This window comes from Erpetoichthys calabaricus, chromosome 4 (assembly GCF_900747795.2).
Source record: "Erpetoichthys calabaricus chromosome 4, fErpCal1.3, whole genome shotgun sequence".
NCBI lineage: Eukaryota > Metazoa > Chordata > Cladistia > Polypteriformes > Polypteridae > Erpetoichthys > Erpetoichthys calabaricus.
In genome coordinates this window covers 1,862,537-1,881,354 of record NC_041397.2, presented here as the reverse complement: position 1 = coordinate 1,881,354, position 18,818 = coordinate 1,862,537, and the positions used below count along the sequence as shown (strand labels likewise).

Here is an 18,818-nt window from a genome sequence, read left to right as displayed (position 1 = left end):
ACAGGTAACGGAGGCTCAGGCTCCTAGATCTGGTCAGTTGAAGGCATAAGAAGGTCCGGCCAAGAAGGCTGGTCCAGAGGGTAGCTGTTAGGCACAGAGTACTCAGAGTCGGGCACGATAGCCTCAGTAGTATATGCTAGGGTGTTTCGGTCAAACTGTCAATCAAATTTGATTGATGAACTTAAGCCCCGCCCTTAACTCTGATTGATGGATGTGCATGCTGGCCCCACCCCTCCACCTGATTGGTGGATGTGAAGGATGACCCTGCCTCCTGGCGGTGGATTGGTGAATGACAACCTGTCCCCGCCCAGACTCCCTCCCATCCACCTGATTGGCCGAGGTAAGTGTCAAGAGCAGACCTGATGGATGTCTGCCCCCTCCTTCACCCCCAGCCCCCTCTCCCAAGGACATGCCCAGACACGTCGAGGGTCCGTACGCAACATGTCCGCACATGAAGGGGCCTGCCTTGGCCCCCGGTCAGGCAGCACTTGTTTGTGGGCTGGCCCCCCACACCTCCCAGACCCTTCTCCGGATGATGTGTTCTCCCTTGTGAAAGCCCTTCTGAAAGTGCTGTATAGAAAAGCTGCTCATATTCTTCGGCTCTATCTATGATTTTAATATTAACACGAGATTAAAATATCTATCTAACCTTTGCTTTATCATCTGTAAACCGCTTTTTCTATCTAAGTCAAGCAGCTTTCCATTTTACGGACAGACTCTGCAGTAAAAACAGCCTTAGTGGTGATTCAAGCTTCCCATCTCACAGAAAGACCAAATGGCATGTCTCAGCCCCAGTCAGCTTTGAGCTGACAACCCCTGTGAGCATGTCTGTGTGCCTCCTCTCTTTCTCTCTCGCTGTACACATTGCTGCGGCAGACTCACAAGCCCCTGCGCGCTCGCAGCCCGTTTCGAGCAGCCACCCGCCGCTGGGTGAGTCCCTGCACACGCCCGCGAGTTGGCCAGGGCCTGTCTTCTGAGCGGCCGCATGCTGGCCAGTGTCTATAGCTACTAGGTCCCACCCCTGCTGGGGGTCCACTTATGCTTGAATAACCCTGCCCCCATGTTGTCTGATGAATTCTTTGCGGTCCGTCTGGTGATAGAAAAGGCACTTTAAAGCTTTTAAACACTCTGCCAAGCCATGAAAACGGAGGTCATTTTTCACCTCTTTCCAAAAAATGCGCCGCTCGCATGAAGCTAAGGGGGGGTGCTGGTTCACACTTCAGCTGTGAGGTATGGTACAACCTGGTGGCTGATACTAGAAATTTTCACACATACATACCTGTAACCTAGGGCTGATCTTCTGGGGTCTGTGTAAAATCAGACAAAAGACAGTTACTAAAAAATAGCAAAGGTGACGTTTCAAAAAAATACTGGACTTTTCGGTGTCTGGCCAAAGGCTTAGATGTAATTATTGTTCATACAGACTATTCTGCACAGAGCGCTGAGAATTTGATGACAAACTCTTTCCACTGTGGGTCTCTTTCTGTGAGAGAAGCTGTCAAAACTGACCAAGAACAAGGGAACAACACGGATCAAGTGGCCTTGTGTGCTGCTGCTGGTGTGTGTGGAGAAACTGTTAAAACAGAGATATCGATTGCCAATACAGTCTAAAGCATAAAATATAATCTTCAACATTCCTGAAGTATTAAGATAGCAGACCCAGGGAATGGTGTTAGAAAGTAGCCCTGGATAAGCAAAGTAAACCCTAATACAATAGTAACAGCAGCAATAAACCAAGGGTATGATGTCTAACTTTGTTTAAGCTTTTTATTTTTTTTATGCCGATGTTTTGGTTCGTTTATCGATCTACATTTATGTTTCTCTACTTGTCTGACAACTTTAACATTTTTAATTCCTTGGGACTAGGGTGTTGTACCCTGTTAGCCATTATGAATGTAGTGAGATGGTGTCATTTTGCTTGACTTCTCGCTTAATTCTGTGTTTAAATTCAAAGGCAGCTTAAGACACTTGGGATATAATTGGTTTTGTTTCGTTTTCTTAACCCAATTGAAGCAAAGGCTCAAGGCCACAGAGTGTCCCACGGTGTCAGCAGATACATTTGCACCCACAGCCTCACGGTTTTTAGTCCCAAGCCGTCACCTCTGCGCCATTCTTCCTGTCTGCTCCTTCTACTTGTTGCTCCACCATTGTGCCCTGTGAAGTGTTATTCTGTGCTATACATGTCGACATAGCCGTGTGTTCTTTCTCTTTACTCAGGTGAGACTCTGGTTGGACTTGGTAACCCACCCTGCACTGGACGAACTGCGGTGGTCAGCAGGAATCTGAGGTGAGTAAATCCCGTTGTGTCACCTTTTAAGTACCCTGTAAACCCGAATAAGTTAGTAAAACTCAAAAATGAAGCAATACGTCACCACAAAATTATAATAAAGTTAAATAACTTAAAATGATAAGTTTTCAGACCTACTTTATTGAGTAAATAACATGTGCCAGATCATTCTAGACAGTCTACAGTCTGGGTGACAGTTTGCCATCTTCCAAACCCAGCAGAATCTTTTGAAAGAATCCAGAAGTGTTTGTCAGCCCTTTGAGATAACTAAGATGTAGTGTGTGTGTGTGTGTGTGTGTGTGTGTGAGTCTGAACATAACCACAAAGGCGTCGACAGATTTAAGAAGGGTAATAACAACTTCATTTTCAGACTGGTAGTGAATTGGACTGTTGGTGTTGTCACTGATGGCTGTCATAAGGACCAGAGGTGCATTGATAAGCTCTGCCTCATCGATATCCTGACAGAAATGAAAATGCAACCCTCTCACAATCAATAACTTGAAAGAATACACAGTCACAAACAGGACATTTAATGTCTAGCAGGTGTGATACAAGTTTATAACCAATCTTCCTTGTTTTCAAGAATCCAGACAAGTCCTGTCGCAGAAACACATGAAGTGCATGGAGAACATTAGAATGTTTTGTGTGTCTATCATGTAATTCATAAGGAGAACAGAATTGTAGTTAGAATTGCAGTTTATTGTATAAATTAAGTGCATAAAGTGAACAACAGCTAAGATTGTCTAAGTTGAAAGTATAACAACGTAAACTGAACTCAATAAGAATTAGGGAGTTTTGGTGTTTCTTTCAAACTGCATCCAAACTATGGTGACTAAACCAAACCGACAAGCCCTGTGTTGTGATCCAAACTGTGAGATAATTGAACTATTCCACCCTTAGAAGCAGCAAATCAAGGTGTGATCAATGCTGTAACCCTGAAATATCCAAAGTATTCTATGGGCCAGGAAATACAAATGTAGTGACGTACAGTAAAGAGACAAGCAGCCAGTGATTTAGCTCTTCACTCCAATTGAACAGCCTTCCAAACAGTAACTAAGGACAGACATACAAGTTTGCTAATTCCAAAGCTCAGATGTCACTGCTGTCACTTTGAAATAGATAGTGTAGTACCTGTGTGTCATGGACTTTCAAGATGCCAGCCTAAGATTCAGAAAGCTTTCCAGTTTTAGATGCCTTCTGCCTAAACAAGGTCATCAAGTGTGTGATGTGATGATCAGGTTCTTCATGGAGTGTGTCATGCAGGTTCTGGTTTGTGACTCACTGGAATTCTGCATCCACCCAGATAAACAGTAATATGAGAGCAGTATACTGTATATGAGTACAAGATAAATATTATTTACACAGAATGGGACATATAAACAAAAGAGCATCATGGAAACAACAGATAAACCACTTCACCTCAGACTCAATGTGCAGAGCAGGCCAGAGGTCCAGGGTCTCTTTCACTGGTGGTCTGGACAGGATGGTGGTCTGTCATCTCAGGGCCAACGTGGCCTGCATCACAGGTTGATGTCTCTCAGTCTTCTTTATTTGTTCAATGATCTGTTAAGTTAAGTGACTGCACACGCATTGTGTGTGTAACTGCTGTGTTCATGATGTCCTGACCAATGAGTTTTCAAAGCATTTAGTGTCTGAAATGTGCACATGCAATGATCATACAGCACTGCAGTGGGCCGACTCTTGAGAAATGACTCTGCTCCAGTCTATAATATGTAAAGAATTGTGATCTGGAGCTCAAAATATCAGAACAGAAATTACAGTACTAAGCCATTCAGCCAGAATACAGCACCCTGAAAACACATAGAAAACAAGGTTATTAATGTGTGAACATTTGAGGGATTATTGTTATGATGTCAACAATGTGCAAAATTAAACAGAAACTCTTAGTTTGAAATGCACAGTAACTTTTAGAATGTATAGATGTAATTCATTTTTGTCAAACTGTCACTGAAACACTGGAAGCTTGTTACCTCATCAGTAATATTTTAAAACAGTTTTTGCTGTATTTTCAACTGCACCCCATTGCAATGCATGAAATATTGAAATGAACTCAATAAAACATTCAATCCATACCTTAAAACTACATTATTTCTGTAATAGCCTCAGCTCTGTTTTAAATCTTAAACCTCGATACATAATCCAAGTTCATCAGGATGCACTTTAGTACTTCGTATCGGCTCTTCTCACGGTGCACACTCCACTTCCCAACAGCGACACCACAACGACACCCCACCTCCATTCTGAAGCCACTGATCCACTTCCATCTAATACAAGCTTTAAAAAGTACGAGCTGAAAGTCACAACATGTTGCTCATAATAATAATATATCGATAATCATAAAGAAATTGTGAACTTCTAGTTACATTAACGTTATAGTGTAACCCACCTGATATCGTTAAAATGTCACTTAAAAACTGGCGGTCGTCGTTGGCTGTTAATCCACACTTCTTCAGTTTGTCATTTTTCGGCAACAGAAATAACATGGATATACAGCAAAGACAACGAAACATAAATTCAATTTTACACAGTGGAGTGGCTGGACTCATACATAACGAACTAACAAGACTTTGGTTCTTTTTTAGCTTACAGTATATGTTGCTGTTGTATTAGGATAACTTCTTGCTCTGCGTTCTTCCTTCTTTCTCATCTGTTCCCACATCGAAGTGGGGCAAACAAATGATCAAGTTTTGGGCTTTTGAAACGCAGCTGCGAGACTTGTTTCAATGTTCCTGTCACGTGATTTTGAGGCACTCTAGCATAGACATATATATAGGTAGATGGCACATTCAACGTGTTGCCCAGTTGACACGATACGTCAGTACATCCGCCATATTGCGAGTGGCAAAAGTGCCATTTAAACTAATACAGGCAGACGTGGAAACCGGGTTTTCTGATGAAAAAACAGCAACGTTTAAAACAGTATCGTTTACATACAACAGATTTTGGTGAATCGTTTAAATGCAATTATTTATATCCATTTATATCCATTTATACACTAATAATGTCAATTATTAAATAATAATAATAATAATAATTATTATTATTATTATTATTATTATTATTATTAAATAATTCCTCCCATATAACATTTCTCAGACTGCCTTCTTCCATCTCTGTAACATTTCTAGACTTCGTCCTGTGCTTATGCAACACAGTACTGAAGTATTGATTAATGTCCAAGTCACCTCACGTATAGATTACTGGAATGCTATTCTATCTGGCATCCCACAAAAACGTATCCATCGCTTACAGCTTCTTCAAAATTCTGCTGCCAGGATAATAACCTGCTCTTCTAAATCCACTGAACATATTACACTGATTCTCTCTCATCTTCACTGGCTCCCTGTTCACTACAGAATACAAAATTAAATCCCGCTCTGAACATTTAAAGCTCCCTCCTACCTCACTGATCTCCTCCAGACTTACACTCCCTCTCGCTCACTCAGATCCTGTAATTTGTGACCATTCAGTCTGACAATATGGTGCAGCCTTAGTTTGTAGAAGACAGACACAACTAAAGACATGAGCAGAAAATGATGGTTGTCAATTTCAAACTGTGTTTCCTCGATGTGCTCCTTGAGAAAAAACACATCATCTGAACCAGTCTCAGCCCAAACAAACGGATTGATCAAAGATACACTGACAGCTTGCCCTAATGTCGACTGTCAGATAACACACTCATCTACTTTGACCACCTTGACTGTACCCTCAGAAGGAATCATCAGACCTTCTCTGTTTTTTAATGTGAGTGACTGGTAGGCTTTGATCATATGATGCTGGTACAGCATCTGCTACCAAACTAGCACGGCACACATCACAGAACAGCTTTCTCCAAATCCTGTCTAAGGGTTACCTCTCACTGCTTCCTGAGGTGGATTTCTTTGGGAAACCTTCAAAGTTTGAGAAATGTTAACAGCTAACAACAATGTACATAGTTAGTGACTAAATACATTTAGCCAAAATGTTGTTTGGAGGCTCATTTGAGCACATAAATGCATAGCTTTCCTAGCTTAGCCTGGCGTAGCTAAAGTTAAGATTGTAAAACGGGATTTTCTAATGTAACCAAATATAACCAAAACAATTGTTCAGCCTTACCTATGAAATGTAATCCCCCGGGATCTGGTTTGGGGCGTACAGCGGTTTGTACAATCCCAAGCAGCACATGTGTGAGGCATCTTATCCATTACTTCACTCCACAGCAGTGCCACTCGCAATATGGCGGCGACGTTGACGTACGATGCTGCCGGTCATGCGGCGTCTAGTAATTCTATGTCTATGCGCTCTAGCGCCGTGACGTCACTGGAATCTCCGCAGTCAGAAGTCCAATTAGTAAACCAGGCCGCCTATATTGTTTTGCTGAAAAAGTAAAAGCAGTGGCCCTCCTCCATCTGCGCGGTGTTCCAACATGAGTTTGAATCTTGCGTTTCCCAGAGGCAGGACTAGTGTATGGAGCACAGTTTAAACAAAAATAGATTTTTCTTTTGTTGTTGTGGGTAACTGATGTTATATACTATTTGGAATTGGAAAAAATGTAATTCTCACTTCGAGCATCTGTGCAGTATTTTTTCCAAACCTGGAAGGATCTCATCGATAACACTTTAGAATAAGCTTTTAAAGCACTGAGGAAGCAGATTCTCTCCCCTTTTCTTTTTCTTCTCCATTTATCTGTATTCACTTATTAATTCATTTATTTCCTTATTTTTACTACCTTTAATATAAGTTTAACTGCTGGCCATGCTCTCTTTCTCAGGGGTGGGAGTTGATTTGTTTTCGATCCTATTTTGTAAAAATTGATCTGTTTGTATGGAATGTTGTGTGATTTCAATAAAATCAATAAATTAAAAAAAATAGTTAAAATAATCTGTAATTGTCTATAAGCTAATAAATACATTCAAGAGACATTATAAAAGATTCCTACCTGATACCACATTTCTTGGTGTGGATTCTTGTCTACGTAAATTGATGAGCATACTGTATTTGTCTTAAGGCAGCAGGCGTATTGTAACAGTGCAGCTTCTCTTCTACCTCATGTCGATCAAGTCAGAGAGGCTGAGAGACGCCACACCTTAGAGTTTACAGAGCTGACGTGGTCATCACAACAGTACAGTATGTGTGCAGGACACTCCTCATTAAATGTTTGTAGTAATCAGTGATTTTCAGGTCTGTAGCTGATACTTATTGTTGATTTCCAAAATCCAACGCGAGTCAAAGTGTGTGCTGTGGAACTCATCACAAATGTCTTCAAAACACAACCAGTGCCATCAACAGTGCAGTGACGTGCGGTGAGGTTCATGGCTGGTGAGGCACTGACTCCTTCAGAGTGAGATTTATAAATGTATGAACCTAAAAGAGTAGTGCGCAGTGCACATTGACTACTGGTTATGTTTCATATCTCATCAGCATTCTTTACACACACATACAGTAGGTAAGGAACATATTTGGCTGAGAAGGAACGTTACATTTAGAGCGGCGAGAGAGCAGAGAGAGTGCATTTGCTCCGCTCCCTCCATGTGTTCTAAATTTGCCTTTTGAGTTCCACAATTCATACTCATTCAATACAAAAGAAAGTATAGAGAGATGTACAAAAAAAAATTAATTTTGACCTTAGTTGAAATATTTAGTTTTTTTAAAGCTTTTAATTCTGATGCTTTAATCAATTTTACTACAGACTGTTCAACTTAAAGGATAACAAGAAAAACAAAAGAATATTTTATTTAAGGTTTACATTTAGTTTTTAAATATTGGATTTTTTTTTCATAGTCTGATGTCATTTTTTTTTTTTATAATATTGAAAACCGTTTACGGTCTTACCTTTATTTGTAAATGAAGTCCATGCGCCTAACCTTCTCCACAAAAATCTCTGTCACTTTCTTGTAAAAGTCCTCTTTATTTTCTTTTAGTTTTAAAAGTCTTAATCTTCCATTTTGGCAGTCAGTCGAAGCTCAAAATAAAAATTAACGGACCGCTGCAGTGCATTTGACTTTCTGATATCGCTGACTTGTTGGCGCTCAGAGCCTCTGCGTAGAAGAACAGCAACAACGAGCGCCTGTTGGGCTCACATGCGCCCCCTTCAGGGCGGCACAAGACAAAAATATGTCACACACATTAATTAAAGATATTAGCCATACTAACTTTACATAAACCATAACATAGAGCGGGTTCTAAAATGACATTCACGTGTCTTTAGACATAAGTGATGAAGTTTAAATGAAGTTGATTCCTGTTCTTTCTACAGAGATAAAGAAAAAGCTGCTGTTTACTGGAACATCTCAATGGATGTGAAACAGGAGAGCTGTGATGTGGATACAAATATCATGGAGAAAACTGTAAATATTAAGGATGAGGACTGTGAGTGTGAGTCCATCTGCCTTAAACAGGAAAGTCTGAGCATCAAGGAAGAGAACAGCGAACTGCAGTCAATGAACAATAAAGAAGAACCTGAAGAGACGTCTGTCAGTATTGAGACGCACAACCATACAAATCTGGACAGTGCAAAAGAAGACAACCTTCATGATGGGTGTCAAGATGGAGTGGTGACCAGGTTAGACACTTCTCAAAGCAGACACTGTTCATCTCCAGAGCCTTCTACCAATGTGGAGTCTGAATCCTTAGAGTCTGAACCAAACAGGGCTGAGGAAACTACATCTGTTAGGACTCAGAAAAATAAGCGGCCAGCTACAAAGAAGTCTGGAAAAAGTAAGTGTAAAATAAAAATGTGTAAGATTTGGAGTTGGGGTTTATGAGCTTAAAAGGTTGGGTCTTGTGATTTTTATGAGAAACTTAGAAATGGAGAGAAAATACTCTATTTTATTGTGTGTTTGAATGTAGTGTGAGATTTCATCTATTGTAATGTAAGGTTTAGCAATTTGTTTTTCTTCCATTATAGTGACTCAGCATGTCCTCGATAAAGAGTGCTATACTGTACAAATGTCCAAGACCAAGACAAAAGTAATGATCCTTCTGGAATTTCCTAGGTATCCATATTAATTCCTCTTAACAGTGTGGTCCGATCTTCAACTAAGCTCTGATTACAGACAACCACAGTTGTCCTAAACTACTGTAATAACACACAAACAACTGGACGGCTTCTTGTCAGTCCTGAACACATCATTTAAACATTCAAAGTCCACTCCATGACCCTCCTATCTTTACAGACTGGTTAACCCTTCCTTAACAGTAATGACCTCCACAAAACTATTTGTAGCTACTGATCAGCAATGAATTTTAACCCATTCCTTCATCCACACCTTTATAGTTCCTTCATCCCTGAGAGCTCTTTTCTGATCATTTCTCTTTAGGTCAGGCCACAGCATCGCGTGTCTCTTATTGGCCATTCCAGAACACCAGTTACCGTATGTTTAACCCTTTCTGTTTTCGATTTCTTCCTGTGTTTGGGCTCATTGTCCTGTGTCATTACTCAACTTTTGTTAAGCTTCTACTATCCTGATATTTTTCTGTCAGATTTTTTGATAATATTTTCAATTCAGTGACCATTGATTGTGTCAAGTGCTCCAGGCCATGAAGAGCAAGCAGGCCAAACCATGATGCTCCCTTCACCTTGAGTCTTTAGTATCAATGTGCACTTTTGTGTAACCTCCAAACATGGTGTTGCATGTTTTGACCAAAGACTTCAACTTTTGTCTAATTCATTCTCAGAATATTGTCTGTTCTGGAACATCAAGATGATCTTTTACAAGTTTTAAGATGTGCAGTGATGGGTTTGCTAGATTGCATTAATTTCCTTGGTGTTGTCCTTCTGTAAACAACATTCTCCACTTGGACACATGGACAGAGACTTTCTCAAGTCCCCGAGATTTCTGCAGGCCCTTGGCTCTGCCTGTCTGGGTTCCTATGCACCCCTACTTTCATGCTGTGATCTTTCTTTGCTGCCCTTTCCAGTAGTGAGTTTCCTCCATTTTTGTAGACAGTATGGCTTTCTATGCATTGACGGACACCCAGGTCTTCCAAAGTTCTTTTTATCGCATTTGCCAGCTTTACACATCTCTTCAGTTCTTCTAAGGTTCTTGTGACATCCTTTCAGAAGTATCTGGATGAAACGTCAAACCTTTGGATTACACATTGAAGCTCTGGATTGGAGAAACAGCTTAGACTGACATGCTGACATCCTTCTTATATCATAAAGTGAAAAGGGCTGTGTGTTCTGTGCTAGTCTGTGCTCCTTCTGTGTGAGTGTGCATTAAATTTGACTTTTGCTCCTAAACACTTTATTTTTTTTGGTAGCTATTAAGGAGCAGTGAAGCAGTTTTAATAGTTTTTAATGTTTTTTCTTTTCACAACTGGGTTTTCTTTTTGTTTTTGTGATTCACACAACAGCAGGTGTTACTCCAGTCTTACTCCAGCCTTTGGGATTGTGGGGCAGACGCTGGAGAAAGCTTTTGTGGTAGCCGGCAAGTCAGTGTGATAGCAATAAACAGGCAAGAGTAACTGTGATTCCTTAGCAGAAAGAAGTTAAACATTTTACATATGATGCAGGATGGATTCAAAGTAATTAAGAAAATCTCTGGAGTGGGTAAATAAAAAGGTAAAAAAAGAAACTACAAAGGATAAAAAGAACATCTGAATAAGTTATTTAAGATGAATAACCCCAAAGCTGACAGTAGTGCATTTGAGAGTAACCATTAGGAAAGTTATGAGGTCTCTAAAAGACAGTAAAAGAGTAATATTGCAGCCAAAGACATTCTTTCATTATTTTCGGAGTAAAAGAACAGTCAAGGAGGAAGTGCAGTGCCTCATGAACAATAAAGGGGAATTACAATACACAGATAATGAAATATAAAATACTCTAAACTTTCCAGTTTCTGAAGATTTCATGTCTGAAAAAGTGGATAACCTCTCAGTTGTAACAGGGACTACTAAGGAGGTACTGAGGGATTTGGAAATTGTCGAGAGAGAAGTGCTGCTGAGAATAAATTGGTTAAAATGAAACAAATCTCCAGGAACGATGCTATTTATCCTCAAATGCTTACGGAGGTTAGTAAATATATATATAAAACTTTGATGAATATTTTTAGGTAGTCGCTGCACACTGGGACAATTTCTATGAACTGGAAGATGTAATCCCATTATATAAAAAGGTTGATTGGGAAAATTGAAGTTTCAACAGGTCAGTAAGCTTAACGTGCATCACAGGAAAATGAATGAAAGGAATTATTAAAGAAAAGATTGAGCGACACATGGCGAGAACAGGAGTTTTACTAAACAGTCAGCATGGATTCAGATGAGGGAGGCTGTGTTTTACTAACATGCTGGAAATCTATGAGGGACCAGCCAAAGGATATGATCAAAGTGGAGCATATGATATTATTTATCTGGACATTCAGAAAGTGTCTGATAAGTGAAGTGAAAGTTCAGGGTGTGGTGTGCAGATGGGCTCAGAATTGGCTAAACACAGGAGGCAGAGGGTTATGGTGCAAGGAACCCAATTAGAACTGGGTGGTTGTAAGAATAGTGTCCTACAAGGGACGGTGTTTGGGCCACTGTTTTATAAATATATTATCCATATTACTAACTGAGAATGGTAAACCGGATAGCATGGACGCAGGTACACGGTGATGGGACCATGAGACGTACCGCGCAGACGCGTACAGTGCCCGTCTCATAAACCGCAAGCGATGTCGTATCCACCGCGAACAAAGGAGTCACAGCCCAAAAACGAAAGAGCTCAACTGACGTGAATGAGAAATGAAGCAACAACGCGCCCATAGCTAACGACAAACGACACAGCCACACAGAAAAGAGGATTCTGCGCTGCAGCCCAGATTCAAATGGAAGAGGCTATGGCGGCCCCACAGGTCCACAAAGATTGTATGTCACTGCCATATTGTGTGTGGCACTACTACAGAAGGCGCAGGCGTCACCGCCATATTGTGAGTGGCACTACTGCGGAGTGAAGTTAGGAATAATGTGCTGCTTGGGATTGTACAAACCGCTGAACGCTTTACACCAAATTCAAACACAATACAGCTCAACGATACAAACACGAGCCCACCTGGATAACATCAATGAACGCAGGCGCCTACAACGCACGTCTGAAACTGCTGATGCAAAGCAGGCACGGGTTCAAAACGAACGAGCTCGACTGACGGATATACAGACACGAGCCCTCCTGGATAAAATCAATTAACGCAGGCGCCTACAATGCGCATCAGAAATGCCGCGAGCAAAGCGGGCTCGGCTCCAAAACAAACGAGCTCATCATATAAGAGCTCACCCATCAAAAAACACTCAGTCATGTAGTACACACAGATCATGTGCTCTCAGCACATATAAAGCGTATGAGGACAATATGGAGAATAGAGACCCAAAGGCATTGCAGAGAAAAAAAGGCGGATAAGATATTATGAAAGCTGTGGAATTCGAAAGGCTCCAACAAACGATGGCGCGATACACATGCAGAGAAAGGTACAGAATATGAAAGCAGTAAAATCCAAAAGTATTGTGGCATCCCAGCCAGGTTGAGGGCTTTTTGGTTTTAAGTGACTGTTAGGTCCGATTGAGGGAGGGCGGAGTTCAGCACGGAAGACTGATAGCGGGGTGTTGATTGATGCGGTAAGGGGGGGCGTTGGAGAGGGTGCTAGAAAGTTGTGTTTGGGGTTAGGAAGTCGGCGATTGTTCAAGTAAAACTTTTGTGACATTTTATCATGTCAGTCGCTACAGTATCAAAGAAAAGATAGAAAAGATTGCATTACTGCAAACAAAAGGTAATTAACCATCAGAGCCAGGAGTAATTGAAAAAATAGCAGGACAAATCGAGGTCAGAAATAAAAGGCAAAGAGTAAACAACAAAGTCTTTTCACATTTGCATCATTCAATGCACAAATCGTGGATTTACACAATAATGGACCATGCGCTATGAGAATCTGTGGTCCCGGAACAGTTAAAGCAACAACAAGTTTGAATGACCTTTCAAAGAATACACAATTCGGTCAGGGGTATATTGATGATCACGGAGAAGTGATGCAAATTTTAACAGGCAAAAAAGAAATGTAATGTGTATATTCCGCAAATAACATTACACACCAAAGGAGATCGTGACATGCCATTCATATTAAAATGTTTACAGTTTACTGTGAGAATAGCATTTGCTATGACAATCGATAAATCACTGGGACAAACATTACAAACGGTCAGATTATTTATTAGACAAACAGAAACAATATTCACTTACGGGCATTGTCACAATGTGTCTCCAAAACAAATTGTTTTTTATGAAGCTTTAAAGTAAAAGTGCAAATAATGAAATTGAAACAATTCCAAAGAAAAAAAATGGATAAGATCAATGGACGCATGCGTCTACAACGCGCGTCTGAAACAAAGCAGGCACGGGTTCAAAACGAACGAGCTCGACTAACGGATATACAAACACGAGCCTGCCTGGATAAAATCAATGAACGCAGGCGCCTACAACGTGCGTCTGAAATGCCGCACGCAAAGCGGCATGGCTCCAAAACGAGCGAGCTCGACTAATGCATTTCAGAATACCCAACGTCGGGGGTAGGCGAGTGAAGCAAGCAGGGGGTGGAGCCCCCTTGTATAGTTATAATCCACCCTGCCTGCACTCTCTTCTTCACTTCTCTTCCACAATCCTCATTACTCTGTACTGTTGATCCCAAGTATTTAAACTCCTCCACCTTCGCCAACTCTACTCCCTGCATCCTCACCATTCCACTGACCTCCCTCTCAATTACACACATGTATTCTGTCTTGTTCCTACTGACCTTCATTCCTCTCCTCTCTACAGCATATCTCCACCTCTCAAGGGTCTCCTCAACCCACTCCCTACTATCGCTAAATATCACAATGTCATCCGCAAACATTATAGTCCACGGGGACTCCTGTTTAATCTCGTCTGTCAACCTGTCCATCACCATTGGAAATAAGAATCCCTAATGTAATCCTACCTCCACCTTGAATGCATCTGTCACTCCTACCGCAGACCTCACCACAGTCACACTTCCATTGTACATATCCTGTACAACTCTTACGTACTTCTCTTCCACTCCTGACTTCCTCATACAACACCACAGCTCCTCTCGAGGAACCCTGTCATATGCTTTCTCCAGGTCCAAAAAGATGCAATGCAACTCCTTCTGGCCTTCTCTATACTTCTCCATTAACATCCTCAGAGCAAACACTGCTTCTGTGGTGCTCTTTCTTGGCATGAACCCACACTGCTGCTCACTAATCATCACCTCACTTCTTAACTGAGCTTCCACTACTCTTTTCCATAACTTCATGCTGTAGCTCATCAATTTTATCCCCCTGTAGTTACTACAGTCCTGCACATCCCCCATATTCTTAAATATCGGCACCAGTACACTTCTTCTCCACTCCTCAGGCATCCTCTCACTTTCCAAGATTCCATTAAACAATCTGGTTAAAAATTCCACTGCCATCTCTCCTAAACACCTCCATGCTTCCACAGGCATGTCATCTGGACCAATGGCTTTTCCATTCTTCATCCTCTTCATAGCTATATAATATAATATACATATTCTGCTGCATTTCATCTTAAAAATGATATCGTCATCATATGTAAATATGCGCTTTATACAGTGGCTCAGGTTGTCCAATATTATAACTGTATCGCAAGTTTACAGTGAGGTGATTGTACTTATAAGTACAAACAGTTCTACAAGGAGCACTTAATCTGATTGAGTGTGTTTAGAGCTCTTGGGATGAAACTGTTTTTGAACTGCAATGTCCGTACAGGAAAGGCTCTGAAACGTTTGCCGTATGAGAGCAGTTCAAATAGACAGCATGGCTGAGGCAGCTGCTGTAGAGCTGTGATTCCACACTCAGATAAAATGGGATGAATACTTGAGAGTAACAACGCTAAAGCTACTATGGTATTTGGAATAGTTTGGCTATTCCGTGGACCATTATATTGTTACAGGTTAATTACAATCAGATGCCTTAAATGAATTAACAATATGTGGTTCATTTCAGTGTATTTGATGAAGCTGCATCAGGGATGTGGATCTAAAAAAGAAAGGGGAACCAAACTGGAACAAAAGCACTGCTTTGATGCTGGGTGCCACCAGTTTGCAAAATCAAGCGGGGAACTTGCGTATGCCAAGGATGTAGCTGGCGTGAAAATGTGCGTGGCTTTACACCAAGTTTAGTTTTTATACACCATGATGTGAGCGTGGTAACGGGAGTATGCAACATTTTTGTGCATACACACCATTTACACATGAGGCCCCAGGCATCCAATGACTTTCCTCCTGCAGCACCTCCTGATGTAGCGGAAGTGCTGCTAAACAGGGCCCAGTAATCATCCAGGCACCTCCTGGCGGTGGCAATGGGCCCCAGCAAGGTTGAGCTTCCATGCTCCAAACTGTTGCAAGCCAAGGGGGCTGTCCTCTATCATTCTGGGGAAGACAGTATCCAGAATAAGCTGTGCCAATGAAAGTCAAAGAAGCCATTATGAAGCCGGAAAATAATAATGAAATTATTAGAGACATCGGAAAACCTTAAGATTACCCAGTTCAACTGTCTGGAATATCAATAACAAGAAAGAACGTACTGGTGAGCTCAGAAATCATAAAGGGACTTGTAGGCCAAGTAAGGCCACCACTGCTGATGACAGAAGACGTTGCTGCAGATTTCATTTTGATCACGACTTGCATACCCTGATGGTAACGATATCACGTGTATCTCTGAAGCATCTTAAGTAGACCATCTCATACAGATGGCATTACGTGGCTCAGGGTGACTGAGAGATTCCTCACCAGTCAGGCAGTTCACACCGAAAAGCAGCCATCGCCGAATAACACACAGCTAAGACCTGTAAGAGAACTGGGATTGTATGATTTCTGTGTGATGGTCTCTGTAATGAAGGCTTCAGTTCAGCACACAGTTCAAAGGATGACAGTAAGGAGTCTAAATCAGCTTAGAATTCAGTCATCATGATGAGCCAAAATGTCATTGTGATACATCAAAACTCACTTCTTGTGTAGCCTGTCAAACGTCAGAATGTGAAATGTGTAATGAAATGAGATTTTCTGTTCAGTTCTTCGTTTTGCCACCTGGAGTTGATAAAATGCCAACACAAATAAAGTCTGCATGTGACTTGCAAATGCTCAAAACTTGAGGGAACTTTGAGCCAATTTAAATGCCAAGTTCTAGTTTTATAAATCCTAACTTTGCATAAGAAACAGCTTTCACATATGTTGCTGAGCATAAGGAAGTTTTATACAGTACATGTGGCCCTGGTGAGAAGTTGTAATAGAGAATGTAAAATGAACAAATTAAGTGTGTTTTCCAAGTACAAAAAAGTTTTATAATTGCTTATGCTGATGAAAGGTTGTTCCTAATTTCAGCCGTCGTGTATTTAATGTGAGTTAATGTTGATAATAAGACAGTGAATTGAAAATAAGAGAATATTTTTTTTCCTTTATGTGTTAAATTTTACACAGGAAAGAAAGATCACCGCAGTGTGGAATGTGGCAGAGAATTCTCTAACAGGAGCGCTCTTCAGAAACACACGAGAGTTCACACCGGAGGGAAGACATATTGCTGTACTGAGTGTGGTAAACAGTTTTCACAAATGAGCCATCTTAAGAGCCACACTAGAGTTCACACCAGAAGGAAGCCATATTGCTGTAATGAGTGTGGTAAACAGTTTTCAAAGATGAGCAATCTTCAGATACACACTAGAGTTCACACCGGAGAGAAGCCATATTGCTGTACTGAATGTGGTAAAAAGTTTTCACATAAAGTCAATCTTCAGAGCCACAATGGAGTTCACACAGGAGAGAAGCTATATTCCTGTACTGAGTGTGGTAAACAGTTTTCAAAAATAGGCAGTCTTCAGAGACACACTAGAGTTCATACCGGAGAGAAGCCGTATTTCTGTAATGAATGTGGTAAACTGTTTTCACATAAAGGCCATCTTCAGAGACACACAGAGGAGAATCAGATGTTTATTTCCTTTTTCCTTTTCCAGAAACAAAATAAAGAACAGGGCGTCATACAGAGAGCTTCTCACCAAAGCCCTACAGCCTCCACCGTGCGCCCAGCTCTGCTTTCATAACATACGTATTACATATTGAACTATTTACAATATATTATACACATTTCTTTAGAACAGAACTCTTTACAATATACATACTGTAACCTCACATAATAAATCATAGTTCAGTTTTATAATATTATATATTTTGCTATTTTAATATAACAAAAAATAAAATAACATACTTTGACAAAAACAAAAAAAACAAGAGTGTCATACAAACAGCTTCTCACCAATGCTTATTAAATAATAAAATCAAATCAATTATTAATAATTATAAACACAAAGTATTAATACAAAATCAATAAAATAAAATGTAAAATACAAATTTAAATCCACAATATACACATGCTCATGCTGTGCACCATGCTGAATTATGTTTTAACACTGTGGCAGAACACTAAAAGAAGAAATGCTTTTCTTAAATTTTATTTTGTTTTGTTTGTTTGCTTTGATAATAAAACATACAAAAACAGTATATGAGAACTTAGTGGAGGGGGGGCACATAACTTATTTAACACTTGAGAATTACCAAATAATATACATGTTAAATAAATAGAATAAAATTAGAAATTAGGGCTTGGGGAGAGCTGACAATACGACTTACCCCTACAGCACCCACCACGCTTCTGGGGGTGCATGCAGCCTGTGGACAGTAACATTAATTAGCATCCGTACTCCAAAATATGACTCGACGTTTACACAAACAATTGCTTTTGGGAAAATTCACAACTAAAAGATACAAAAAATTAAAAAGACAGAATATACTTTGCTACACGTTTTGCCATTTTGCAGTACTGGATGTGGACGACGAGTCTCACAAATCAGAATCTTCTGGGCCAGAACAGAATTCAGACTGGGTGCCACCTGCAGAAGTGGGCTTAGTTGGAGAAGATCTACACCGGGGGCTATCAGCCCTTTGTCATGGCGTACCACCCCAAAAAATATAAATGTTCTGAAATACCTGCATTTTATTTTGGTGTTAAATTGTTAATTACTGAACTGTTGTTATGTTAAACTAAAGATGGAATTTCTTTTTCCACCCAGAAAAATGTTCTTTCAGAGAGCTTTTATAAGGTAGTAGCAATGGTCGCCTGTCAACGACGTGTTTTAGAATGAATTTCAAAAGGACTTGATATGTTATGACTGATAGGCACTGAGTGTGTCACCGTGAGGAGGTCACTTCAGCTGTCTGTACTAATAGTGAAAAGACAAAAGAAATGCCAGCAATTGTGTCTCAAACGTTGTAAGTCAGTGTCAGTAAATATTATTATTATTGTCATATAGTTTAGTAAAGTCACGCTTTTTGACTAGAAGGGGTTTCCTGTTCCTGAGAGACTCTGCATTCCGCTGTCTTGGTTTACCTACAGTGTGCTTACTTTATTGTTGTATATTATTTGTTGCATTGAATAAATTACAGTCACCTGTCTGTCATCTCCAGTCATCTGTCTGTGACTCCTGCACTTGGCTTTC

The 18,818-nt window shown here is 40.5% G+C and overlaps 1 protein-coding gene across 1 annotated transcript; it reads left to right on the top strand.

Annotated features, from left to right (window-relative positions):
• The first annotated feature begins 258 nt into the window (after positions 1-258).
• Positions 259-18,295, top strand: LOC127527411 (zinc finger and SCAN domain-containing protein 2-like). The gene is made up of 5 exons (XM_051926054.1): positions 259-340; positions 2,218-2,287; positions 8,544-9,004; positions 16,750-17,115; positions 18,141-18,295. Exons 1-5 carry the CDS (start codon positions 259-261, stop codon positions 18,293-18,295), a joined length of 1,134 nt encoding a protein of 377 aa, XP_051782014.1.
• The last annotated feature ends 523 nt before the right edge of the window (positions 18,296-18,818 follow it).